The sequence below is a fragment of the Mandrillus leucophaeus genome, unplaced genomic scaffold (genome assembly GCF_000951045.1).
Source record: "Mandrillus leucophaeus isolate KB7577 unplaced genomic scaffold, Mleu.le_1.0 Scaffold72, whole genome shotgun sequence".
Taxonomy (NCBI): Eukaryota; Metazoa; Chordata; class Mammalia; order Primates; family Cercopithecidae; genus Mandrillus; species Mandrillus leucophaeus.
Window position 1 is genome coordinate 5,079,060 of NW_012107808.1, and position 27,008 is coordinate 5,106,067.

The 27,008-nt window shown below is 39.8% G+C and overlaps 1 protein-coding gene across 1 annotated transcript in view; it reads left to right on the forward strand.

Moving 5' to 3' along the window:
- Positions 1–4,563: 4,563 nt before the first annotated feature.
- Positions 4,564–27,008, forward strand: part of MBOAT2 (membrane bound O-acyltransferase domain containing 2) — a 110,364-nt gene continuing 87,919 nt past the window's right edge. The window contains exons 1-2 of the mRNA XM_011965327.1: positions 4,564–4,706; positions 17,721–17,798. Coding sequence (XP_011820717.1) covers positions 17,767–17,798 — 32 coding nt within the window. The 5' untranslated portion in view covers positions 4,564–4,706; positions 17,721–17,766. The remainder of the gene's footprint in view (positions 4,707–17,720; positions 17,799–27,008) is intronic.

Here is a 27,008-nt window from a genome sequence, read left to right on the forward strand (position 1 = left end):
CTTGACTGGAATGCAGTGGCGTGATCACAGCTCACTACAACCTTGACTTCCAAGGCTCAAGCAATCCTTCCACCTCAGCCTCCCCAGTAGCTGGGACTACTGGTCTGCACCACCATGCCCAGCTAATTTTTGTATTTTTTTGTAGAGATGGGGTTTCGCCATGTTGCCCAGGCGCGAACTCCTGGATTCAAGTGATCCTCCTGCCTTGGCCTCCCAAAGTGTTGGGACTATAGGTATGAGCCACCTCGCTTGGCCTTGATTTTTGAACTGATGTTTATCTTTCTCTTACTGACTTTTAGGAGTTCTTTCTACCTTTTGAATACTAACTCTCTGTTACGTATCTCATGTGTGTATATAGGTTCTTTTTCCTTCCACGTTGTTACTTAGGATGTCTTTAGTATTTTTTTGTTGTTTGTAGAAGTTTTTTATTTTTATGTAGTAAATCCATTCAATATATAAAATTTATATTAAATTATTGTTATATCACATAAAATTATAATCTCTTACATTCTTGTCTAGGATATACATACATACATATATATATATATATATAGTGTTAGTTTTCATAGTTAGGTTATGCTGCAGTAATAAACTATCCCCAAATCTCACAGGCTCAAAACACCAAAGGTCCCTCTTGCTACTTGCCCACTCATGGACTGGCAGGGTAATTTGCTCCTCATCATTTCTGGAACATTGCAGATAGCACAACTCTGAAGATTCTTGTTCTGGCAGTTAAGTGTCCTGGCCAAGAAGCAACACACATCACTTCTGCTAACAATTCACCAACCAAAACTTGTCCCCACAAGGGAGTAGGAAATACATCCTCTGTCTACCCTGAAGGGGAGGAGAACCAGATATAGGTGACTGGTACTAAAGACTATTACAGTTGTGTATGGACCTTTATTCTGTTTGGGGTTTGTTTTTAAATGTGGTAGGCAGTATAATGTAGTGGTCAGGAATTCAAGTTCTAGATCTAGACTACCTGATGAGTAACAAGTTACACTAGGTAAACTGTTTCAGACTTGGTAAGTGGAGATAATAGTAGAGTTCTCCTCATAGGGTTATTGTGAAGATTAAATAGATTATAAATGTAAGGTGCTTAGAATGTTGTGTCAGCTTGGGTCCTCTGAGGAGCAGGTGTCAAGGAGCAATTAGAGAGCAAGTGATGAGCTGGGGAAGTTGTCTGTGAGACAATGCTCTGGGGAGCTGGCAGAGGGAGGGAGAGCTGCGGACTGCGGCCCCTCTGGACGAGAGGGGGAAGGAAGGAAGGCTGGGCAGGTGGAGGCACAGGCTGTCAGGAGTATGGCCTTGGCATGAGTCTGGGCAGGGAGCCTGGCTGTGGGGAAGTGAAGTTCTAAGGAGGTCCCAGCATGGCCTTGGCATGAGCCTGGTGATGGGTATCAAGTGTGCTGCAGATGATGCTGCCAGTCAGTTATGCCCCCTGCGGGTGGAGATCTGAGGGGCGTGTACTCATACCTGCCATATAAGCACACGATTAATATTAGCAACGTGGCTTATCAAATGGGAGTGTAACTTGGTTTTTCCAAAAGGAAAACCAGTTACCCCAGTTACATTAATTGGATAATCTAGCTTTTTTTTTTTTTTTTTCCTACTGACGGGAAATGGAAATGCTGCTTTTCTGTAGATGTGAGATGCTCTATTTGTGTAACAGTCACCTGTGGATGGCCCTGTGCATGTGTGCTCTGACAGTGTGTAGTGGATCTTCGTGTGTGCCTAAGCTCTTGTGCTTTTGTGCCACTTTATCTGGGGTAAAGTTGTAAATGTTGAATTTCTTGGTAAAGGATATTATGTTTTAAGTTTTGGTGGCCGTTGTCCAATTTTCTTTAAAGAGCTGTCCCAAGGTACAGTCAGATTAACAGTATAGAGCACCAGCTTCCTCATGTCCCCAGCAGCACTGAGAGGTGGAAGATAGTGCCTCACTGATGGTTTATTTCACACTTCGTTACTTATAGTTGAGAGAGAATATTTTTCAGATTTTATTGGACATTGATATTTGTAAATTGTTCTTTCCTTTTGCCCAGTTTTCTATTGAGTGGTTCATAGTTTCTCATGGATATCCAAGAGTTCTGGATATGTAGAGGTGGAGGGTCAATCTCATCACTTTCTTGTTTTAAAAATCTTCCATGGTTTTGTCGTCACTATGGGCTCAAACACCTTGGCATGGCATTCAAAGCCCTCACTTCTGAACCACCCCACTTCCGACCTCATCTCCCATGATCCCTGGCTATGCGGTGCGTTGGCGCTTTCCTGTCTGTGTGCTTCCTTCATGTTGTTTTCTTCCTTAAAATGCCATTTCCCTTTTTCTCCAACACAGTGCTTCTCACACCTTGAGGATCATAAGAACCTGTGTTTTCATTTTATTTTTTATATATATTTTTGGGCCTATCCCCCCAAGGATTTTGATTCAGTGTCCAGAGTGAGGCCTGATCTCATTTTCTTTTTCTGAATGATGACAATGTTGAAAAGAGATTTCAAAAATTCTGCACAATCCTATATGTGTGTTGTCCTTGACATACTCTTTCTTGGCAAGAATCATACTTTGTCTTGTAATGTATGAATAGATTGATACGGAACAGGGGAGGGGAAGCTGCCCCCTCCGATGGTTGTGGAGATGAGCGGGATTGGGAAGCACTGCCCACCCAGCTCGCCCCTCACATGCTTTGTGGCATGCATCCCTTCAGGCTCGCTCTTTTGTGGTGTCTTGAAGGATGTTCTATGTAGCCATTAAGAAGACTCTGATGTTGGGTTGACGTTCCTTCTGTATATGTTTATGTTTTCCATTAGGTTCTAAAGTCATCCTGAGCTAGGACTGGGACTCGTGCATTTTTAGATTTCCCATGTTTGCGCATAGTAGATGCCTGGTAAATGTTTGCTATAATTAAATTAGGAGCTATCTGAAAAAGAAAGAAATAAGAGATATTTGAAACAAAGTTTTAAACTGTAAGAAACCATATAGATGTGAGTAGTTAATATGAAGAATACTGATTTTTCCATTTTATTCACTTTTTGCTTAATTAAAAAAAATGCTGTTAGAATCCTTTAGAAGGCAAGAAGTGTTAGAACTTTTGGAAAGACATTTTGCTTTTATTGAGTCTGTTTTAAAGAACAATTGTTTCTTAGACAACGTACGACAATGTTCTACTGTTTTTCTCCTTGAAATGTGAGAAAGAGAACATACTTGTCTGTGTCTTTAGGCAGAGATATCTCTATGGGTCTGTGGAGATAGCTACATGTAGATAGTGTGATTTGTTCACAATTTAGGTGCCTGAAACACTGATTGTTTTGTTATGTATTTTTTTGCAAGTTCCTAACGTCAATGGATTTTTTCTTTTATTTATAGACTTTAAGGCCTATTATTCCTAAGATTCTATGAGAATGTGTTTTGTAAGAGAGAAATGGAGATTTTTGGCCAGGTGTGATGGTTCATGCCTATAATCCCAGCCCTTTGGGAGGCAGAGGCAGGCAGATTGTTTGAGCCCAGGAGTTCAAGACCATCTTGAGCAACATAGTGAAACTTTGTCTTTACAAAAAAATGCACAAATTAACTTGGCATGGTGGTGTGTGCCTGTAGTCCCAGCTACTTGGAAGGCTGAGATGGGACAATTGCCCGAGCCTGGGAGGTAGAGGCTGCAGTGAGCTATGATTTCACCACTGCAGTGCAGCCTTGGCCACAGAGCAAGACCCTGTCTTAAAAAAAAAAGGAAAAGGAAATGGAGATTTTTCTCCAGTCTGTCTTTACTTACCATGAGACATTCTTATTTTCTGTCTTTTTGTTTGGGGAGAAAAGAGCAGCAGCAGTCTTACCAGAGTGTATTTCACTTATATAAGTCAAGAACAGTTTAGTTCCTAGTGAACTATGAGGAAATTTAAAAATTGAGGTTGGTGGACTTGAGCTTTTCGAAGGCTGCTTTGTCCCGTATCTAATTCATTCCTTCCCCTTGGGAGCCAATCCTTGAGATGCCTCAGAGCTTAGCTGCAGGTTCCCACTGTCCACAGTGGTGATGTTTAGGCCACAGGAGACTCCCCTTTACTCCCGTTGCCACAGACTGTCTTGCATCCCACCAGATCCTCCAGCCCCTGGTGCCCTTATAGTCTCAGGGTGCTTGGGGACTTTGACCCCTCCCCGGAGCTTTTGCGAAGAAATTTAGTGCTCCTCTTTTTCACCAGTTACAGGGTTCCTTCAGTCATTAAAACAAGTTTCTCTTCCCCTTAACCCATAGGTGCCCTGGGCTTTTTGTTTCTGTGTCTGCAAACCAGTGTCAACCAGATTTTTCCAGGTGTCCTTCTACACCTCTCCCCACGTGGCCACACCTGTTCCCTGCCAGGTCTAGCAGAGACAGTTTTGGTGGGCATTGGCCCATCACTTGGAACTTGAGGCTCATCCTTGGGATTTCCCTTAATTTTTGTTTTTGTTTGTAAATTTGGAAGGTCTTAATTTTTGTGTAACCTTTGTGTTTTTGTCCTGAGAATTTCAATGTAACATGACATGAAAAATTCAGGTCTGTGTTGCTAATACAAAATTTTAATTTTTCTTTACAGGTCAACTTTGTAGTGTGCCAACTCTTTGCCTTGCTAGCAGCCATTTGGTTTCGAACTTATCTACATTCAAGCAAAACTAGCTCTTTTATAAGACATGTAGTTGCTACCCTTTTGGGCCTTTATCTTGCACTTTTTTGCTTTGGATGGTAAGTAACTATTTTGATCCTTTTAAAATGAAGACTATTTGGATATATTTGAGAATTGAGTATGTGGAAAGATACAGTATGTAGGGTGGTGTTCTTACATTTACTTAAAAAGTTTTTTTTCCAGGCCAACTTTTAAATTTTTATTTTTAAAACAAAAAACAATGAATGGGAAATGGGCTCTCTCTCTCTCTTTAGTTTAGTCTTAGAGGAAAATTTACTATTTATAATTTATGAAAAGACAGATGAAAAGTATATAAAAGCATTTTATCCTGTCATGAGTAGTTCTTTACACCTATTTTGCAAATCTTTTATACTGACAGAAAAGCCATTTAAAATGTGTTTTTGTTTGTTTGGCTGTTTTTTCTCTGGGCAAGTAGCTTTTAAGAGCCTGATAAAGCCTATTGATAGAACTTTATTGCTGTTTTTTAGATTCTGCCATTAGCAAAAAGAGGCTTTTTGTTTGTTCATTTGTCTGTTCTTCATGGGGAAGAATTATTTATGATGGAAAGCTTTTATTTCTGACTTTTCAGATGGATGTTGGTATTTTCTTTCATTAGGTCTCTTTCTCAGTCCTCAGGGCTACCCTGAGAGTCTTAAATACAGAAATACTGTACTTCCTGTTTGTTATAGGAAGTAACAAACAAATGTTAGCTGTGCATACAGAAGAAATCAGAAGGGCACACTGTCTTGGCAAAACAGCAGAAACTCTCAGTGGCAGTCTCTTTGTTGTCTCTTCCTGTGCTTGCTTTCTTATGTGAGCACTTGTGCTGCATGCTCATCTGCTGTAGTGTTAGCCATTCACAGTGAAGGACTTCTAGATTTGCTCTTCTGCAGATTGTTGTTTGATATCAGAATTCCCTGAGAGGATGAAAATGCACTCACTTGGTCTGTGCCTTAGTAGTTTCTGTTGTGGGTTGTAGAATCTGGGACTTTAATGACGCTTTTGTGTTTGTTCTAGAATGTTGTTTTTTGATGGTTATGAGGATTGGAATACACTGATATTTCTTAATCTAATTTTTGCCTCTGGCAATTGCAAGTGTTTCCTAGAAACTCATGAAAAATTAATTAGGGATAATTTATTCAGTCTCTACCATATTATCTCTGATAGGCACTGCCTTGGTAGACAGTGTTTAGTATTGAGATTTAAATATGACCTCTTAAATAAGACCCAAGTCTGGTCTTTTTTGCTTCATTGATATCACATTTATATCATCACAGTTTTTTAAGGTTTCTCAGGTGATACTATTTAAACTTTTCATAAATCATGCCATGGAGTAGTATATATTTTTCAAACTTTTGATTATGGAGCTTTTCAAACATAAAGGTACAAAGAACAATGTAGTGAGCCCTCATATGCCCATCACTCAGCTTCAACAGTTATTAAAATTCTACCATTCTTGTTTTATCTTTTTCAACTTATTTTTGTAGAGTATTTTAAAGCATATCCCAGTCTACGCATTTCATCCACAAATAACTTTGATATTCAGTATATATTTGGGTAGCATATTTCCATAATGCATTGGGAAAGGCTTATGGTTCATATTTGCCAACTCCAGGGGACACCATTCACTCTGTGGTCTATGGAGACAGAGTAGAAGATAAAAATATAAATAGTATCTCCTACAGTTGTGTAACATGGAGGTACTGCCAAAGATGAGGAGGCATCTCTTTACTTAAAAATCTTTTACTAAAGAAGTGTTCTCTTGCTGTGAAGCCTTCTTGGATGCCTTGTAACACAATGTCACAAGTAACCCGACGTTGTTAATGTCAGGTAGTCTGAAGTACTTCAAATTATATGTGATAACCAGGATTTCTTCTTTTTTCAATTTTTTAAGACAGGGTCTCACTTTGTTGCCCATGCTGGAGTGCAGTGACGTGATCACAGCTCACTGCAGCCTCAATCTCCTGGGCTCAGGTGATCGATCCTCCCACCTCAGCCTCCTGGGCAGCTGGGATTATAGGCGTGTGCCACCACACCTGGCTAATTTTTTGTAGAGGTGGAGTTTCACCATGTTGTCTAAACTGGTCTTGAACTCCCAGACTCAAGCAGTCTGCCCACCTTGACTTCCCAAAGTGTTGGGATTATAGGCATGAGCCACTGTGCCCAGCCAGGATTTTTATTTTTATTTTTCAAACGAGTTCTCTATTTTTTTCTTAAAGGAGAAAGCTTTCTGTATTCTTTCTTTGGAAAGAGGGATTGTTTATGCCTCTGTACCATGTGTAAGATCACTCTTTGTTAATTGGAATTAACTAATAGGGATATATTATTTTGATTTGCATTTCAGTATTTTCTTTTGTAGGCTCAAAAAAATTGTATCTGCTATTGATTTTGACAACTTGTCTTTTGGAAAACATGTTAGTACTCTGTAAGTATACAGGCATGCCTCAGAGATATTGCAGATTTGATTCCAGACCATAACAATATAGTGAATATCATAATAAAGCAAGTCACATAAACTTTTTTGGCTTCCCAGTGCATTTAAAAGTTATATTTACCCTATATTCTAGTCTATTAAGTATGCAATATAATTATGTCTAAAAAAATGTACATACCTTAATTGAAAAATTTTTTATTAGTAAATAATACTAAGGATCATCTGGACCTTCAGTGGGTTGTAATCTCTTTGTTGGTAGAAGATCTTGTTTGATGTTGATGGCTGCTCGCTTATCAGTGTTGTCTGCTGAAGGTTTGGGTTGCCGTGGCAAATTCTAAAAAGGCAACAATGAACTTTACCATAGTGATCGACTCTTCTTTTCACAAAAGATTTCTCTGTAGCATGTGATGCTGTTTGATAGCCTTTTACCCACAGTAGAACTTTCAAAATTGGAGTCAAACCCGGCTGCTGCTTTGTCAGCTAAGTTTCTATAATATTCTAAATTCTGAATTAAAAGTAGAGTCCAAGATGGCTGATTAGAGACTTTCAGTGTGCCTCAGCCACTTGGAAATAGCATGGTAGTACATAAAGATCAACTCTCTGAGCTTTAATTCAAGAAGGAAAACAGAAATTCACCAGAATTGTGAAGGACACCTCAGATCCTGAAGGGAATGCTGGCAAACAGCCCCTGTGATAGCATCCAGTTGATAAAAGTGAGTGAAGCCTCAGTAAGTGAGAGAGGCAGGGAACCCTTCTCTGTTGCTCACTTTTCTACTGAGGATCTGAGCAACCCACTCTGAGGGAGAGCACTTTGTTTCTCCCAAGCCCTGGAGCCAACTTGGGGAGAGGGTTTGAGACACTGTGAGAAACAGACATCATGAAAAGCTGCAGACATTCTCCCAGACCTGAGATGGAAAACAGGACACAATTTTTAATCCAGGCACGTATGAAGCCAGCCATTCCTCGGTGACTCAGCAGCATGGCCGTGCAGGCATTTCAGTCTTGGGCCAGAGATTAGAGCACCTGCTCTGGAGTGGGGTAGGGGCCTCCACAGCTAGAACTGTGGAAAGCGCCTCGGCTGTAGGGCCAGAATTGTGCTTTCCTCCATTGCAAGACTGGGTCAGGAGGAGAGCTGCTAAGTTGCAGTTTCTCCTGGGTAGCAAGACTTGCAGCCAAGGCCAGCTTGGTGACCTGAAACTGATCCATGTGTGCCATTGTTGGGTGCCCCACTCTGTTCTACTGATACTGTGGTATGACAGGGCCCTCTCTACTCCACCTGCAGGCAGAAATCCAGACATTTGAGAGCACCTGTTTGCCTGGACCAGCAGACTGAGCCACCCCATGCCTCCTGGACATAGATCGTGGTGCAGTGAGGCTCTCTCTGCTCCACACCCGGGCAAATCTACAGGCATTTAGACCTTCTGCTTCTCTGGTTCAGCAGCCTGAGCCGCCCCACTCTTCCTGGACGTAGATTGTGGTTCAAGGGGACCCTCTGTGTTCCATGCCCAGGCAGGTTTCCAAGCATATGGAATGGCAACTCTTCTAGATTAGAAGTTTAAGCCATCTCCCATTCCTGTGTAGAGAACATGGAGCCCAGATGGTTTTCCAGCTGCATGCCTAGGCACAATCCTGCGTTCTTGGTGGCTGCCCTCTGGATTCTCCCTTGGCACTAGTGTCTGTGCTTGCCACTGGGGGATCTGTAGGCCAGCCTGCTCTGTTTGGCCCTGCTGTTTGTGGCCCCTGTCCCCCTGGGGCTGAGTAGGGAGCTCAGACCACTGTATACTCCACAAACCAGCTTATTGCCTGAGGCAGTAGAGAGCTTCTGCCAATAAACAAGGATCAAGTATATACTCAGCTGTGTTGGCTGCAGCCAGCTTTCACTTATAAGCACCATCTGTGGGCTTGTAGGTTGAACTTCACAGCCCAATCTCATTAAGGAGGGAGAAAAAGGAAAAAGGAAAGAAAAAATAACATGACAGGGAAAGAAAGAAAAAGAAAAAAACTTACCTGTATGAAAATAATTACAGAAATTAGAAGTGCCAGCATCTCTAGATGAGAAAGAACCAGTGCAAGAATTTTGGCGTTATGTAGTGACACCACCAAATGATTGCACTAGATCTCCAGCAATGGACCCTAACCAAAATGGAAACTCAGAAATGACAGATAAAGAATCAAATCATGGATTGCAAGGAAGCTCAGTGAGATCCAAGACAAAGTTGAAAGTCAACACAAAGAAACTTCTAAGGCAATCCAGGAAATGAAGGAAGAGATAAACATCTGTAAAAGAAATCAGTCAGAGCTTTTGGAATTGAAAAACTCACTCAAGGAATTTCAAAATACAGTTGAAAGCTCTATCAATAGACTGGACCAAGCAGAGAAGAGAATTTCAGAGCTTGAAGACCAGTCTTTGGAACTAACCCAATCAGACAAAAATAGAAAAGAATTTTAATAAATGAACAAAATCTTCAAGAAATATGGGATTATGTGAAGCAACCAAATGTACAAATTATTAGCATTCCTGAGAGAGAAGGAGAAAAAGTAAACAACCTGGAAAATGTATTTGAGGAAATAATTCAAGAAAACTTCCCTAATCTTGCTAGAAGTAGCCATCCATATACAAGAAATCCAGAAAACATCTGCAAGATAGTATATAAAATGAGTAACACCAAGGCGTATAGTCACCAGACTGTCCAAGGTCAGTGCTAAGGAAAAAAATCTTAAAAGTAGCTTGAGAAAAAGGGCAAGCCATATACAAAGGGAACCCCATCAGGGCTAACCTTACAAGCCAGGACAGATTGGAGAGCTATTTTCAGCATTCTTAAAGACATTCCAACTAAGAATTTCTCAACCCACCAAACTAAACTTCTTAAGTGAAGGAGAACTAGACTCTCTTCTAGACAAGCAAGCACTAAGGGAATTTGTTACTATCAGACCAGCCTTAGCTCCTTAAGGGAGTTCTAACACAGAAACAAAAGAACAATACCTGCTACCACAATAACAACATAAATATGTAGCCCACAGACCCTGTAAAGCAGCCACACAATAGAAACTACAAAGCAACCAGCTAACAATGTCATGATAGAATGAAAACCTCACATATCAATATTAACTTTGAATATAAATGACCTACATGCTCCACTTAAAAGGCACAGAGTGGCAGGTGGAATAAAAACAAAAGACCCATTCTTGTGCAGTCTTCAAGAGACCCATCTCACACATAATGACACCCATAGGCTCAAAGTAAAGGGTTGGAGAAAGATCTACCATGCAAATGGGGGGTGGAAAAAAAGCACAGAGGTTGCTTGCTATTCTTATATATGATAAAACAGACTTTAAACCAGCAGCAGTTAAAAAAAAAAAAAAGGGTATTACATAATGAATCCTACATGCATAAAATCATAAAATTACGTACAATTCTACCTGAATAAAATTACATAAAATTCTACCTCTCAAGGGTTCAACTCAAGAAGAAGACTTAACTATCCTAAGTATGTACATGCGCAACATTGGAGCACTTAGATTGATAAGACAGGTACTTCTAGACCTATGAAAAGACTTAGCCACACAATAATAGTGGGGAACTTTAACTCCCACTGACAGCATTAGATAGATCAATGAGGCAGAAAACTAATAAATTAATTCTGGACTTATAGTCATCACTTGACTAAGCGGCCCTAATAAACATTACAGAATGCTCCACCCATCAGCCACAGTATATACATTCTTCTTATCTGCACATGGAATGTACTTCAAGATCGACCACATGCTCAGGCATAAAGTAAGTCTCAATACCTTCAGAAAAACTGAAACCATACCGTCTATGCTCTTGGACCACAGTTGAGTAAAAATGGAAATCAATACCAAGAAGATCTCTCAAAACCACACAATTACATGGAAATTAAACAATTTGCTCCTGAATTGCTTTTGAATAAACAATGAAATCAAGGCAGAAGCTTAAAAATTCTTTGAAATAAATGAAAACAGAGACACAATATACCAAAAGCTCTGGGATGCAGCAAAAGCGTGTTAAGAGGAAAGTACACAGTGATAAACATCACTTCAAAAAGTTAGATCTCAAAATAATGATCTAACATCACACCTAGAGGAACTAGAAAAACGAGAACAAACTAACCCCAAAGCTAGCAGAAGAAAAGAAGTCACTAAAATCAGAGCTGAACTGAATGAAATTGAGACCCAAAAATCCAACCAAAGACCCAACAAAACCAAAAGTTTATTCTTTAAAAGGATAAACAGGGCCAATAGATTGCAAGCTAGATTAACAAGGAGAGGAAATCCAAATAAGCACAATCAGAAATGACAAAGGTGACATTACAGCTGATCCCACAGAAATACAAAAAGATCCTCAGAGACTATTGTAAACATCTCTGTGCACACAAACTAGAAAATCTAGGGGAAATGGATAAATTCCTGGAAATACACAGTCTTGTAAGATTGAATCAGGAAGAAATTGAAACACTGAACAGACTAATATTGAGTTCTAAAATTGAACCTGTAATGAAAAACCTACCAACCACAAAAAAAGCCCTTGACCAGATAGATTCACAGCTGATTTCTATTAGATGTATAAAGAAGAGCTGGTGGCCGGGCATGGTGGCTCACACTTGTTATCCCTGTACTTTGAGAGGCCAAGGCGGGTGTATTACCTGAGCTCAGGAGTTTGAGAACAGCCTGGCCAACATGGGAAAACCCCATCTCTATTAAAAATACAAAAATTAGCCAGGCGTGGTGGCACACGTCTGTAATCCCAGCTACTTGGGAGGCTGAGGCAGGAGAATTGCTTGAGCTCGGGAGACAGAGGTTGCAGTGAGCCAAGATCATGCCACTGCACTCCAGCCTGGGCAACAGAGTGAGACTCAGTCTCAAAAAAAACTGGAATCATTTTATTGAGAACAGGAATGAGAGAAGGATATCCCCTCTCACCACTCCTGTTCAACATAGTTCTGGAAGTGCTAGCCACAGCAATTAGACAAGAGAAAGAAATAGAAGGCATCCAAATAGGAAAAGAAGAAATCAAACTCTTGGTCTTTGCTGATGAAATGATTCTATACTTAGAAAACCCTAAGGACTCCTCCTTAGGAAGAGTTAGAACTGATAAATAAGGCTGTTAGAACTGTTAAATGATTGTAGCAAGATTTCAGGCTACAAGTTCGATGTACAGAAATCAGCAGCTTTTCTATATACCAATAATGTTCAAGCTGAGAGCCAAATCAAGAATGTAATCTCATTTACAATAGCCACACAGACAAAAAAAAAAAAAAAATACCTAGGAATACATCTAACTAGGGAGGTGAAAGATCTTTACAAGGAAAGCTTCAAAACACCACTAAAATAAATCATAGATGACACAACAAATGGAAAAACCTCTCAGCTTATGGATTGGAAGAGTCAATGCCACTAAAATGGCCATACTGCCCAAAGCAATTCCTATCAAACTACCAACGTCATTTTTCACAGAATTGGAAAAAACTATGCTAAAATTCATATGGAACCAAAAAAGAGCCCAAATAGCCAAAGCAATCTTAAGCAAAATGAACAAAGTTGGAGGCATCACACTACATGACTTAAAACTATACTATAAGGATACAGTAACCAAAACAGCATGATAGTGGTACAAAACAGATATAAACCAATGGAACAGAATAGAGGACTGCAAAATAAAGCCACACACCTACAGCTATCTAATCGTCAACAAAATTGACAAAAATAAAGAGCGGGGAAAGGACTCCCTAGTCAATAAATGGTGCTGGTATAATTGGCTAGTCATATGCAGAAGAATGAAACTAGACCCCTACCTTTTACCATGTACAAAAATTAACTCAAGATGGATTAAAGATTTAAATGTAAGACCTCAAACTATAGGAATCCTGAAAAAAAAAGTGAAGAACATCATTTTATCTGAGCATTGACCTTGGGAAAGGATTTATGATTAAAGTCCTCAAAAGCAATTGCAAGAGAAACAAAAATTGACAAGTGGAACCTAATTAGAACCAAAAAGCTTCTGCACAGCAAAAGAAACTATCAACAGAGTAAACAGACCACCTACAGAATGGGAGAAAATATTTGCTAACTATAGATTTGACAAAGGTTTAATGTCCAGAATCTATAAGGAATTTAAACAGTTGAACAGGCAAAAAGCAAATAATCCCATTAAAAATGGGCAAAAGGCATGAAAAGACACTTTTCAAAAGAAGACATACAAGTGTTCAACAAACATGAAAAAATTACTCCGCATTATTAATCATCAGAGAAATGCAAATCAAAACCATGACAAGATACCATCTCATACCAGTCAGAATAGTTATTATTAAAAAGTCAAAACACAGTGGATATTGGCAAGGCTGTAGAGAAAAGGGAATGCTTCATACAACGTTGGGAAAGTAAGTTAGTTCGGCCACTGTGGAAAGCGGTTTGCCTAGATCCATCAGAGGAATCACTATCTATGGCAGCTATAGCCCTACGAAGTGCATTTCTTAAATAACGAGACTTGAAGGTCAGAATTACTCCCTGAGCTGCAGGCTGCATAATGGGTATTGTGTTAGCAGGTATGGAGATGGCTTCTTTCCTTAAACATCATGAGCCAGTATCTGCTACTTTCAAAATTTTCTTTTACAGCTTCACCTCTCTCCACCTTACTAGAATTGAAGAGAGTTAGGGTCTTGATCTGAACTAGGCTTTGACTTAAGGAATGTTTGGCTGGTTTAAGCTTCTGTCCAGACAATTAAACTTTCTCTATGTTAGCAGCAATGCTGTTGTGCTTTCTTATCATTTGTGTGTGTTCAGTGGAGTAGCACTCTCAGTTTCCTCCCATAACTTTTTCTTTGTATTTACAACTGGTGTAAGAAGCTTAGCTTTCAGCCTGTCTTGGCTTTTGATATACCATCGTCACTAAGCTTAATCATTTTTGGCTTTTGATTTAACGGTGAGAGACATACAACTTTTCCTTTCACTTGAACACTTAGAGGCCATTGTAGGTTAATTAATTGGCCTAATTTAAATAATTGTTGTCTCTCCGGAATGGGGAAGCCTCAGGAGAGGGAGAAAGACAGAGGAAGACAGAGACTGCTGGTCAGTGGAGCAGTCAGAACACACCTAACATTTATCAATTAAGTTCTTATGTGGGCACAGTATGTGGCGCCCCAAACGATTACAGTAGTAACATCAAAGATCGCTGATCACAGATCACTGTAGCAGGTAAAATAATATTGAAAAAGTTTGAACTATTGTTGAAAATTACCAAACTGCGACAAAGAGACATGAAGTCCCAGCACGTGCTATTGGAAAAATGGTGCCAAGAGGCTGACACGATGCAGGGTTGCCACAAACCTTCAAGTTGGAAAAAATCTCAGTATCTGCAAAGCACAGTAAGGCAAAGTACAGTAAAACAAGTCATGCCTGTAACTTATCATTTACCTCCTTCTCTTTGGTCTTAGTTTTTTTTTTAAAAAAAAGAAAGATCATCCGCAAGTTCCTTTTAAGTGAGAATTAATTTAGACTTCAATTATTTATTTAAATGTCTTTCATAATAACACCATATGGTAATGGGATAGAGCTTAAACTCTGAAGTCAGGCAAACCTGTATTCCAGTGTGGCTGCCTTGGTCTGGTGGCTGTATGACTTTGGACATGTTATTAGCCACTCTGAGCTTCACTTTCCTCATCTGTGAAACAGAACCAATGATTACTGTGAGAAGTAAATCTGTAAAACTACGGAAAGAACATGGTGTGATAGCTAGTTATTATGAACATGGAAAGTTACTCAGAGTCATTCATCTGTTATTACCATCATCCAGAGTGATGCAGGTTGGAAATTTTTGTGTTTATCTCTTTTTTAGCATATATTGTACAGTATTGAAGTAATCTATTCTTGTCTTTCTGTCTAGACTGGGAGCTCTATGAGGACATAAACTGTGTCTCATTGACTCTTGTATTTCTAGTGTTCAGTACAGTGCCTTTCAGATGGTGGACATTCGGTAAAGATTAGTGGAACAATTGAGGTGTTTTCAACCTTTTTTTAAAACTTTTTTTTTTTTTTTTTTGCTAAAAATAAACCTTATACTTACCTTTAGTGTGACTTGAAATTCAGAAGACTTAAAATGTGGTATCTGAAAACAAACTAATGTTTTGTGACAAAGCATTGTTTTATTTTCCAAGTGCGTATTAGGTAGCTTAAAAGATTATGATATACAGCTTATGGGGTTCCATTCTATCTGACTGCATTCCCTGGAGAATCAGCCAGTGGATAAATTGCCCCAAAACAACCTGAGTTTTGATGTGAGTTGGAATATACTGACTAGATATATGATCTTAGTTTCCTCAGTTCTGAAATTATGAGGGTTGGATTGTAATAGACTTTTAACATATCTGTCTTTAATTTTTAGTTTACTAATAATACTTAATAGTTGAGTGCTTACTACATGCTAGATAACCCTGCCAATGCTTTTCATGTATTGTCCCTTAATCCCGAAAAATCTCAAGTGGCTACTGTGTTTATTATGGTCACTTTACAAATGAGAACAAGCAGAGTAGCTCAGTACAGAAAATTATGAAGAATATCAACAGTGCATTCACTGAGTAGAAAAGCGACTGAATGCTTGTTGCAGAGGTCAGTGAGATAGAGGTAAATGCAGATTCATCTTCTACTGCTAAACTTGGATTGTTGCAACAACGAAGGCTTACACAGCAGGAGGCTGCCCAAATGTTAAACTGCACTCCAAAGAGGGCCAAACATATCACCTGAATGGCTATGTCCGGAGAGGAGGGGCCACCTTAAGGTGATATGAGACGCCATATCACCGTTTGAGAAGACTCGCAGCTTCTGAAGTTGTGATATATGCCTCATGTTTCAAGAAATTTAACATAGCAAAGGAGCACTTTTTTCCCCCAAGAGTCCTTAAAAATGTGTTTTCCGTGTTTAAGATAAGTACCTCTATTGAGTTCTACTCTCAATTTAAGAAGCCCTTGAAGGTATTCTAGCAGCCCTTGTCACCTTTTCCCACGAAGTCAGAAGTCAGCCAGTGAAGTGCTAGTGTTGGCAACAAATAAGAAGTAGATCATTAATTTGAAAAGTGTGTGTTTTAATTGTTTTTTTAAAAAACTTTCTTATATTTCCTTTTATACTCATTTAGGTTTTTCTGCTTCCTCTGATTATAATAGTTTTTTTAAAAAAGGCCACCATTTTTTCATTGCGTGTGTGTGTGTGCGCATGTCAGTCAAACACATAGACTGACCTCTTCTGTACAACAGGTCAAATGAGTTTCTCCTACGGGCCTGCCTTGGAGACTATTACTGATTTATAATATTTCTATGGAAAAATGTGTTCAAAATTTTGCGTAACTTTTCCACATTGGAGGTGCCTGTTATTCCATATGGATTAAGTTTAAAAGTTATTTTGATTATAGGTTAACACCCTCAGTAGTAGTTTAAAATTAAAGTAGATTTAGAGATTCAAGAGAAAACAGAAAATACTTTAAATTGTGCCTGATGATTTGAAAATTTTATTTTAAATTGTTCGTGCCACCAAAGGGGAAAGAAATTAGAAAGAGTGTGTGCGCATGCATGGACATGCATAAATTAGGGATGGTTTTGATGGATTTTAGTCACAGACATGCTGATCATATTTTGCCTGAATTTTGTGAAATGAGTAAATTATCTCATTTAATGGTGGATTTCAAGAATATTGGAATATTAGAAAATACTGTGTCATGGGCTGGGTGCGGTGGTTCATGCCTGTAATCCCAGTACTTTGGTAGGCCGAGCTGGGCGGATCACGAGGTCAGGAGTTTGAGACCTGCCTGGCCAACATAGTGAATCCCTATCTCTACTGAAAATACAAAAAATTAGCTGGGTGTGGTGGTGGGCGCCTGTAATCCCAGCTACTTGGGAGGCTGAGATAGGAGAATTGCTTGAACCCAGGAGGCCGAGGTTGCAGTGAGGCGAGATCACGCCATTGCACTCCAGCCCGGGCGACAGTGTGAGACTGTCTCAAAAAAGAAAAGAAAAGACTGTGTCATGTTAGCCAGAATGTTTGTAGATATGTTACAGCAAATTAAAATTAGTGAATTCAATTTATATAAGGAAGTTTATTTGACTTGAGCCATCATGTATTCAGAAGAAGTGGATTTGAGTATACCCTTTTCTTTTGTAAATTCTAATATTTAGTACTTTTTTGTTGTTTTGTCAGTCATACTGTTAAAAAGGTAGAGGCGGAGTACAAAGTTGGTATTGGAGAAACTAGCTTGGGAAAACAACTGATGTTCTGTCAGGATGATCCTGAAATTCATATTAATTACTTTTTAAAATAATTGTGCCTTGAGTTATAAAGAAAGCTATAGTCCTGAGCCACGTAATCCCACATAGCTTCCATGCAGCCAGGAGACATGGAGTGCTGGGCACTGGACATGGCTTTAGGCCTTGTTTTTTTCCCCCCAGCTCTTCTGGAGCCTGTGGTATGTGACTCCCTCTTTAGGGTGTCCACAGGATTTTAGGCTTCTGAGATTTCATTCCTTATTTTTTTCTGGGAATATTCTGTGTTGTGCGTAAGTATTTTTTAGCTTAATTCACTTCAGCTTGATGTTTGTGACTTGGCATCCCTCTTCTAATAGTGCTCTTACTTTTTATAGGTATGCCTTACACTTTCTTGTACAAAGTGGAATTTCCTACTGTATCATGATCATCATAGGAGTGGAGAACATGCACAAGTAAGTATTCACTTTATTCACATGCAAATAGATATTTCACTTGAATAGAATTGCATCAGATAGAATTTTATTCATTACATTAAAAGTAATTCTGAATTGTGATAACTTTTTAAAGAAGAATTGTCATAAATACAAAAATAAAATCATTGGTATGCATCATTCTTCTTTTTACTTAAAGCACCGTTGACATTTTGGGATGGATGATTCATTGACGTTCAGGACTAACGTGTGCTTTCTTTGTAGGATGTTAGGTAGCATTCCTGGCTTTCACCCCCTAGATGCCAGTAGCACCCCTTGAGCTGTGACAACCATAAATGTTTCCAGATATTTTCACATGTCTCTTGGAGGAGTGAAATTGCCTACTGTTAAGAACCACTGGCTTAGTCGGTAGGTGATAGCTGTGGAGAGATGCAGTGAAGTGAGTAGACTGGAGAGAGATTTAGAAGGACCGGTAGGAGATAAGGTGTCAAGGATGACTTCTGTGTTTCTGACTTAAACAGTAGGGTAAATGGCAGCACTGTCTTCTGAGGTGGGGAGCCCTGAAAGTGGGGAGCATGTTGAGGGTGGCATAGAGCATTTCAAGCATTTCAGCCCCTAAACAGTGGTTGGTATATAGTAAACACTCAATGGATTTTTGCTGTGTAAGTGGATGCTGACTTTAAGATATCTGTAAGACATGTAATAGGAGATAGGTAACTAAGGAGACATATAGTAGGAGCTGAGTAGCTGGGCTAGAGGTGGAAATTTGGGAATAGAGATGGATAAAATGTACTTGACTGAAAACCCAGGAACAGAGTCTCTCAGCAGATCCTGCTGGGTGTTCTGCAATATCTGAGCTATGATGTGTGACATATGTACCATATTTCTGAATTCTGAATCACATATGTCTGCAAAAACTTTGTATAAGGAATCAAACCTATGGCTTTTATTAGCTTTTTTCTAAGTCTCATTTTATTTTGCATTTTTCGTGTTTGGCACTGTCAGTCACTACCTCTGTTGTGATGTGCACTGTCTTCTCCATTTCCATTGACATCGCCTGCACTGACTTTTCTTTTTCCTCTGTAAACCAGCCCTTACAAGTACCTGATGTTTTTATTTTAATTTTTATAAGAGGAGAAAGGGTATTTAGATAGTGTTTCAGATGAAGCAATTTTTATAGGCTTATGACCCTATTTTTAAAAAAACTTGTACCTCTGACGGGTTCAAAGTGATGCTACAATTAATATCTGATGCAGAAGATATTAATCAGGTTTAGATTAGATTAGATTACAGAAAATAAGGGACTTACATACATTTTGGCTAAAGCAAAAGTAATATGCTTTTCAGTTGGAAGGTTAGTCAATTCATGTTTAGCAATGGGAAATTGTTTCTTTTTCTTTTTTTTTCTTTTTTTTTATTATTATACTTTAAGTTCTAGGGTACATGTGCATAACATGCAGGTTTGTTACATATGTATACTTGTGCCATGTTGGCGTGCTGCACCCATCAACTCGTCAGCACCCATCAACTCGTCATTTATATCAGGTATAACTCCCAATGCAATCCCTGCCCCCTCCCCCCTCCCCATGATAGGCCCCGGTGTATGATGTTCCCCTTCCCGAGTCCAAGTGATCTCATTGTTCAGTTCCCACCTATGAGTGAGAACATGCGGTGTTTGGTTTTCTGTTCTTGCGATAGTTTGCTGAGAATGATGGTTTCCAGCTGCATCCGTGTCCCTACAAAGGACACAAACTCATCCTTTTTTATGGCTGCATAGTATTCCATGGTGTATATGTGCCACATTTTCTTAATCCAGTCTGTCACTGTTTCTTAGTTGCAGTCTGTGAAGTAAACTTTGTGATACTTTAGACCTGCATTGTTCAGTATGACAGCTACTAGTGCACATGTGACGGTGTAAGTTTAAATTAATTAAAATTTAAAATTCAGTTCCTTAGTTACACCAGCCACATTTCAAGTGCTCACTAGCCACATATGGCTAGGGGCTACGTTGGACAGTGCGGATAGAGAACATTTCTGTCATTGCAGAAAATGATATTGGATAGTGCTGCTTTAGAGACATACAGTTGTATAAAATTAGTAACGTTACTCTTTTACAGTAAGTATTCAGGGAGATAATGCTACTTGCTTATATGATGCTGATATTTAGGTTAGAATCTTGGTGTTGTAATTTGACACTATTAGTGTAGAAGATTAGGGCAGGTAAGTAAGATTTGCCATGTGAGTAAATTGCTAGGGTTGGCAGTAAATAGTAGGTGGATAATTAATTTGAAAAGTACGTATTTTGATTTCTTTTTTAGCTCCCTTCTATTCAGCTTATATCCATATATATTTTTCTATGAATTTACTTTTTTACTTTTTTTCTTATTATCTGAATGCGGTCTTTTTTTTTTTTTTTTCCTGCTTAGGCCTTTATAGTAATTAGAAATGTTTAATGGGTCAGACCAAATACTCTAAATGGGACTTAGAGCATTTTTATGTGTTGTCCAAAGTGATTGTTTATGTGCAAAACAATCTGTTTATTTCTAGTTTTACATGGTATATATTTCTTATATTATATTTTAATATATTTCTTTGACTAGCTAGAGTTTCAGTCTTTAAAATGAAAGATTTGAACTTATCTGAGTACTGAACAGTTTTTAAATTCTTACCTCTCTCTGCTTTATGATTTTTTTTGCTTTATACTCTTTATGAGATATTCATAATGTAGTTATTGTACTTGCTTTGATTGACCCATGTATAAATACAAATATATATATAATATATTATATATGTATATATACACATGCACATACATACTTTATTTTTGTAATTCCCTTTAATGCCTCTATAGTATGTTTTATTATTCTGATTCATATCTAGATATTTTACCTTTAAAATGTAATCTAGGCCAGGCACCTTTAAAATGTAATCTACAGGCTCACGCCTGTAATCCAGCTCTTAGGGAGGCCGAGGCAGGTGGATCACTTGAAGCCAGGAGTTTGAGACGAGCCTGGCCAACATGGGGAAACCCCATCTCTACTAAAAATACAAAAAATTAGCCAGATGTGGTGGCATGCCTGTAATCCCAACTACTCGGAAGGTTGAGGCAGGAGAATCACTTGAACCCGCAGGTGGAGGTTGCAGCGAGCCGAGATTGTGCCACTGCATTCCAGCCTGGGTGACAGAGTGAGACCTTGTCTCAAAAAATAAAGTAAAATAAAATGTAATCTATTCTAAAATTCAGTGCTTTTTCCTAGTCTGTATTTTCATATAAGCTTTGAAATTTTTGAGGAAAACATTGAACAGTTGAGGTAATAGAGACAAAGAAAAGAGTGTTGGGGATGGAGTATCCTATATGTCTTACTTTGAAGTGCGGTAATGATACACCTTAAGCTGCATATCTGATAACAGAAGTTTATTTTTCCCAATTCTGGAGTCTGGGCTGTCCAAGATCAAGGTGCTGATAGATTTGGCATCTGGCAAGGACCTGCTTCCTGGTTCGTAGTCAACGATCTTCTCTCTAACCTCACATGGTGGAAGGGGCAGGAGAGATCTAGATGTCTTCTAGAAGGCACTAATCCCACACATGAGGGTTCTATCCTCATGACCTAATCAACTCCAAAAGGACTCACCTCCAAATATCCTCATATTGGGGATTAGGTTTCAACATATGAATTTTGGGACACTCTATAGCACTATATATTATGATATTAATTCCCCTTATTTGACATAGCAGGAATTTAAGTTTCACCATATTCACCCAGCACTTCTGAGAGCAGATTTGACAGATTGTCTTTATAAAGATCCAGATAGTGAACTTTCAGCTTGCAGGACATACAGCCTCTGTCGCTATTCCACTCTGCTGGCGTCGTGCAAAGGTATCCATAGACAACATGTCAGCGAGAAGTGTGGCTGTGCTTCAGGAAAACTTTATTTACAAAAACAGGTGGTGGACTGGATTTGGCTAACTTGTATTCTAAGCTAACTTGTATTCTAACAGGGATTTTTAAAAAGAGCAGCAGGCAGAGAGAAACCTTTGCTACTAGCTTCAAAACTAGAAGTTTAAGTTTGCTAAGTGGTAATTTTAAACTTGCTAGAGCACAAATAATGAAATATGTGAACTTTTAAAAATTAATGACTTACAGTTGGGGGTGGTGGCTCACGTCTGTAATCCCAGCACTTTGGGAGGCCAAGGCAGGTGGATCACAAAGTCAGGAGATCGAGACCATCCTGACTAACACAGTGAAACTCCGTCTCTACTAAAAAATACAAAAAATTAGCCGGGTGTGGTGGCGGGCGCCTGTAGTCCCAGCTACTCGGGAGGCTGAGGCAGGAGAATGGCATGAACCCAGGCGGCAGAGCTTGCAGTAAGCCAAGATGGCACCACTGCATTCCAGTTTGGGTGACAGAGCGAGACTCCATCTCAAAAAAATAAAAATAAAAAAAATGACTTATCATGGATTATTGTTCTGAAGCAGGTGATTTTTTAAATGCTGATTGAACTGTTTGCCTTTCCCTTGGTATAGCTGTTGTGTAAAAGGGAAGTAAAATAATGTAAGGCCTGATATTTAACAGTTGAAGTGAGAACTATTATTCAAAACAATATAAAAGAGATAGTTAAATCACAGGATGTAAGATCAATAAACAAAAATCAGTGTTATTTCTGTATGTCAGAAATGAATAGTCCAAGTAAAATTGTAAAAATTCATTCACAGTAGCACGAAAAAGAACAATACGCTTAGGAATTAGCAAAAGAAGTGCAAGATCACTACACTGGAAGGAAAAAGCATTGCTGAGAGAAATGAAAGAAGACCTAAATAAATGGGAGAGACACCATGTTATGGATAGGGAGAGTCAGTTCTTGTTAAGATGGCAGTGCTTTCACTTCCACATTTGAGCAACAGGTTCAGTGCAATCCCTGTCAGAATTCCAGCGAGCTGTTTTGTAGAAATTGGCAAGCTGATCCTAAAATTTAAATGGAAATAAAAAGAATTTAAGATAGCCCCCCAAAAAGAAAAAAGTCAAAGGCCTAGACTATCTCATTACAAAACTTACCACAAAGCTACAGTAATCAAGACACTATAGAGATAGACATGTAAATCAGTTGAACAAAATATGGTCAAATGATTGTTGACAAATGTGTGAGGGCAAGGCACTGGGGAAGGGATTATCTTTTCTATAAATGATGCCATAAATTAGATATACACACTCAGGCCAGGCATGGTGGCTCTCACCAGCAATCCCAGCACTTTGGCCGACTGAGGTGGGCGGACTGCTTGAGCCCAGGAGTTCAAGAGCAGCCTGGGCAACATAGTGAGACCCCATCTCTAGAAAATAAAAGTTATACGCATGGAAACAAGTAAATAATAAATCTTGAACCCTGCCTCAGAGGGTACACACAAATTAACTCAAAATAGACCAGAGAGACCTACATGTACGAAAAAACTATACAACCTCTAGGAAAAAATAGAAGTAAATATATTTGACATTGGATTAGGCAAAGGTATGACATTAAAAGCACAAAATAAAAACAAAAGTGTAGTTTGGACTTAATGAAAAGCCACAGACTAAAATAAAATACTTGCAAAATATGTATCCTGATAAAGGATTTTATCCAGAATATTTAAAGAACTCTTACAACTCCATATTAAGAAAACAAGCTACCCAGTTAAGAAAGGGGCAAAAGATTTGAATAGACATTTCATCAGAAAAGATACATAAATGCAAAGTGAGCATATGAAAAGATACTCAGCATCATTAGTGATTAGCAAAATGCAAATGCAAACAGCAGTGAGGTACCAGTTCACACGCACAAAGAGCAGCAGCACGAAGTGTGGGTGATGCCGTGGGGAGGGTGGAAACTTCACACATCGCTGCTGGGAATATAAAATGGGGCAGCCGCTGAGGGAAAGAGTTTGCGGTTCCTTAAAATGTTAAACATACACTTCCCATAAAACCTAGTAATTCTACTCCAAAAAAAATGGAAACATACCCTCATGGCCACCTGTCTGTGAAAGCTTATGGCCGTGTTATTCATCATAGCCCAAACTGGATATAACCCAAGTGTTGATCAGCAGTGAGTGAACCATGGTACATCCACGCAGTGAAATACTACTGAGCAGTGACAAGGAATGTGCACGTGCCACAGCATGAGTAAACCCCGAGTCCACATGCTGAGTGAGGAAGCCAGCCACAAGAGACTAGCTTATAGGATGCCATTTGTATGAAATTTCTATGCAAGGCGAAGCCAGAATGACAGAAAGCATCAATGGCTGCCCAGGGGCAGGGAATGGGAGTGAGGATTCACTGCAGATGGGAATGAAGGAACTTTCCAGTGATGGAAGGATTCTAAACCTGCACTGTAGTGTGAATTCACTGAAACACATTGACTTGTACACTTAAATTAAGTAAATTTTATGTCATGTAAGTCTACCTCAAAGCTGTTTAAAAAAGATAAACATTATAAAGGAAAATGTAACAAGGAAGGTCAATATTAAAAAGGCACAGCTTGAATGTTGGTTTAAGGATTTTGTATATTTTCTCATTGAAGCAAATGTATGTGTGTTTTTATACATCTGTATTTTTCTGAGCTGAAAAGAATAAAACATCAGAAGGAGCACTGACCCTCGAAGGTGCCCTTGAAGGAAGGAGGTCTAGAGTTGAAGGGGAGGCATGGTAACTGTCTTCAGATGCTGGAAGGGAGTAGATGTGCTCATTCTTTGGCATGCTCAGATGGAATACTAGTAGCCAGATGAAATGTGAAAAGGCACACATGGCCCAAGGAAGGATGGCCTCAGGTACAGTGAGAATGTTTAACAGTATGGTTTGTGGAATATTGCATTTGTCATTGGAGATCTGTAAATTGATGCTGAGGGGACATTTTGGTTTGGATGCTGTAGGTGATTGTGTCAGGTGCCTTCTACATTCCCTTCTGGTGGGCGTTCCTGACAAGCCATGGCAGGAGCTGCTGAGCAATGATATAAGCTGTTCACGAGTGCCTTCCCCTTAAATCCATAAAGAACTAAGAAAATGGAAGAGTCAGCTGGGTGCAGTGGCTTACACCTGTAATCCCAGCACTTTGGGAGGCCGAGGCAGGTAGATCACAAGGTCAGGAGTTTGAGAACAGCCTGACCAACATGGCAAAACCCCGCCTCTACTAAAAATACAAAAATTAGCTGGGTGTGGTGGCAGGTGCCTGTAATCCCAGCTACTCAGGAGGCTGAGGCAGGAGAATCATTTGAACTGGGGAGGCGGAGGTGGCAGTGAGGCAATATTGCACCACTGCACTCCAGCCTGAGCAACAGAGCAAGACTCCTTCTCAAAAAAAAAAAAAAAAAAGAAAAAAAAAAGAAAAGAGAAGAAGAGAAAAAAAAAGAAAATGGAAAAGTTCTATCGTTGCAGCATTGACTTTCTCCCTGTTCTCTGCCTTTTATGCCTTAGTACATCCGTTCCTTCTCTTTATATTCCCACTACTTTGTTTTCTATCCCCCATTAAGACATAGAAGGGAAGAGGGGGCTGATTGTGTGCCCCACTGGCAGTTTTACTGCTTGAGAGGTGGTGGCACCTCATTGTATAAGTCAGCAAGCAGAGTGTGAGTTATTGGGTAACTGAGGACGTGTGGCTGGAAAACAGTGGGTATGAACCGGTATCTGTTCTGTTCTGAGCATGCTGTTTTAAATAATCTAATTTCATTTGACCGAAATTTATTTGCACGATCTGTCACAGGTAATTTGCCCTTTATCTCTTTTTATGAAACGAAAAACTATTGCTGTTAAAGGAATTACAGATATCAGCAGACAGAGGAGAATCTTTCTTGAGATATGGGATGAGAAAGTTCAAGTGAGTTTCTTTCTAGTAATTTTGACATCATGTGATGTTTTAGAACCATTTCCAAAGTTTATTCTGTGTGTGTATGTGTTTAAAGATTGCTCCAGGGAAAGGATTGGCCGTGTGTCTTTTCTGGCCTCAGATGACCTCCCTGCTCCCCAGGGATTGTGTGCTCTGGACAGCAGCCGCGGAAGCCTGTTTCCTAGGACCTGTGTGGTGTGGAGGGTCTGAGAGCGTCTTTGGCCTGACTGTGTCTCTGACCCTCCAGCCTAGCATAAGCTTGCTTGCTTCAGCATAAGTCCTGAAGCTGTGCCCCAACCCTGATCTCCTTGTCCTAGAACCTCCCTTCATCCCTGTCACAAGACATCTTTCCCCCATGCTCCCGCTACAGTTGATGCCATCGGACTCTGTCCTGCCGTTTTCTTTGGCCCCAGTGGTCCCAGGTCCTCTGATTCTAGGCCAGGAGGAGTGAGCAGCAGGATTTACTCGAGTGCCACCTTGTTGGGGCTTTGGGCCTCCATCAGGTTCGGCTGTGGAGTGTGTTCCCCAGGCACAGGACATGGATATGGGGGACAAGTGACTCTGCCAGAGTGCAAAGGGACAGAATTGAGATTAAATTCCTGAGATACACGAATACCAGTCTCCATTTAGTAGAAAGATTCCTTCACTGTTTTGTGGTAGACAAAATTCCAGTAAGGGCGATGAATCATGAAATCAGGCTGTTTTATTGGTTCATTCATTCATTTGTCTTATGTATAAGACCAACTTCACACCCCCTTCCTGTGTCCTAGGAGAGGACTGTCCTCTCCTAGGACACTGTCCTCCGCTTCTCCTCCGAGGAGTTCAGTATGGCAGGAGGCATGTGAGCACATTTTAATATTGTGTGCTAAGAGCTCTGGTGGGAGAGAGTTTACAAAAATAGCTAACCTAGCTAGGAGCAAGCAACTCAGGGCAGAGCTTCCTGGGGGGAATGGTATGTGAATTAGATACGAGGACTCTTAAGTAGCTGAAGAGGTAGCAAAGGCAGACTTTACTGCAGGGTAGACAGCACAGGCAGAGGCGTGGAGGCATGAAATGTGGCAGCATGAAACATGGTGGCATGAAACACGGTGGCATGAAACATGGCATGAAACATGGAAGCATGAAACGTGGCGGCATGAAACATGGCGGCATGAAATGTGGAGGCATGAAAACACGGTGGCATGAAACACGGCGGCATAAAACAGCATGGAAGCACTGGCGGCTTAATAAGTAACCTGACTATACGGGGTGGTGAGGTGTGAGTGTGTGTGTGTGTGTATATGGTAGAGAGTCAGAGTGTATGCCCAAGCATATGAGCTTGGCGGGGGAGGGGTGACACCGTTACATCTCAAGGCATGCTTTCCCAGCCATTTCCCTTTGGC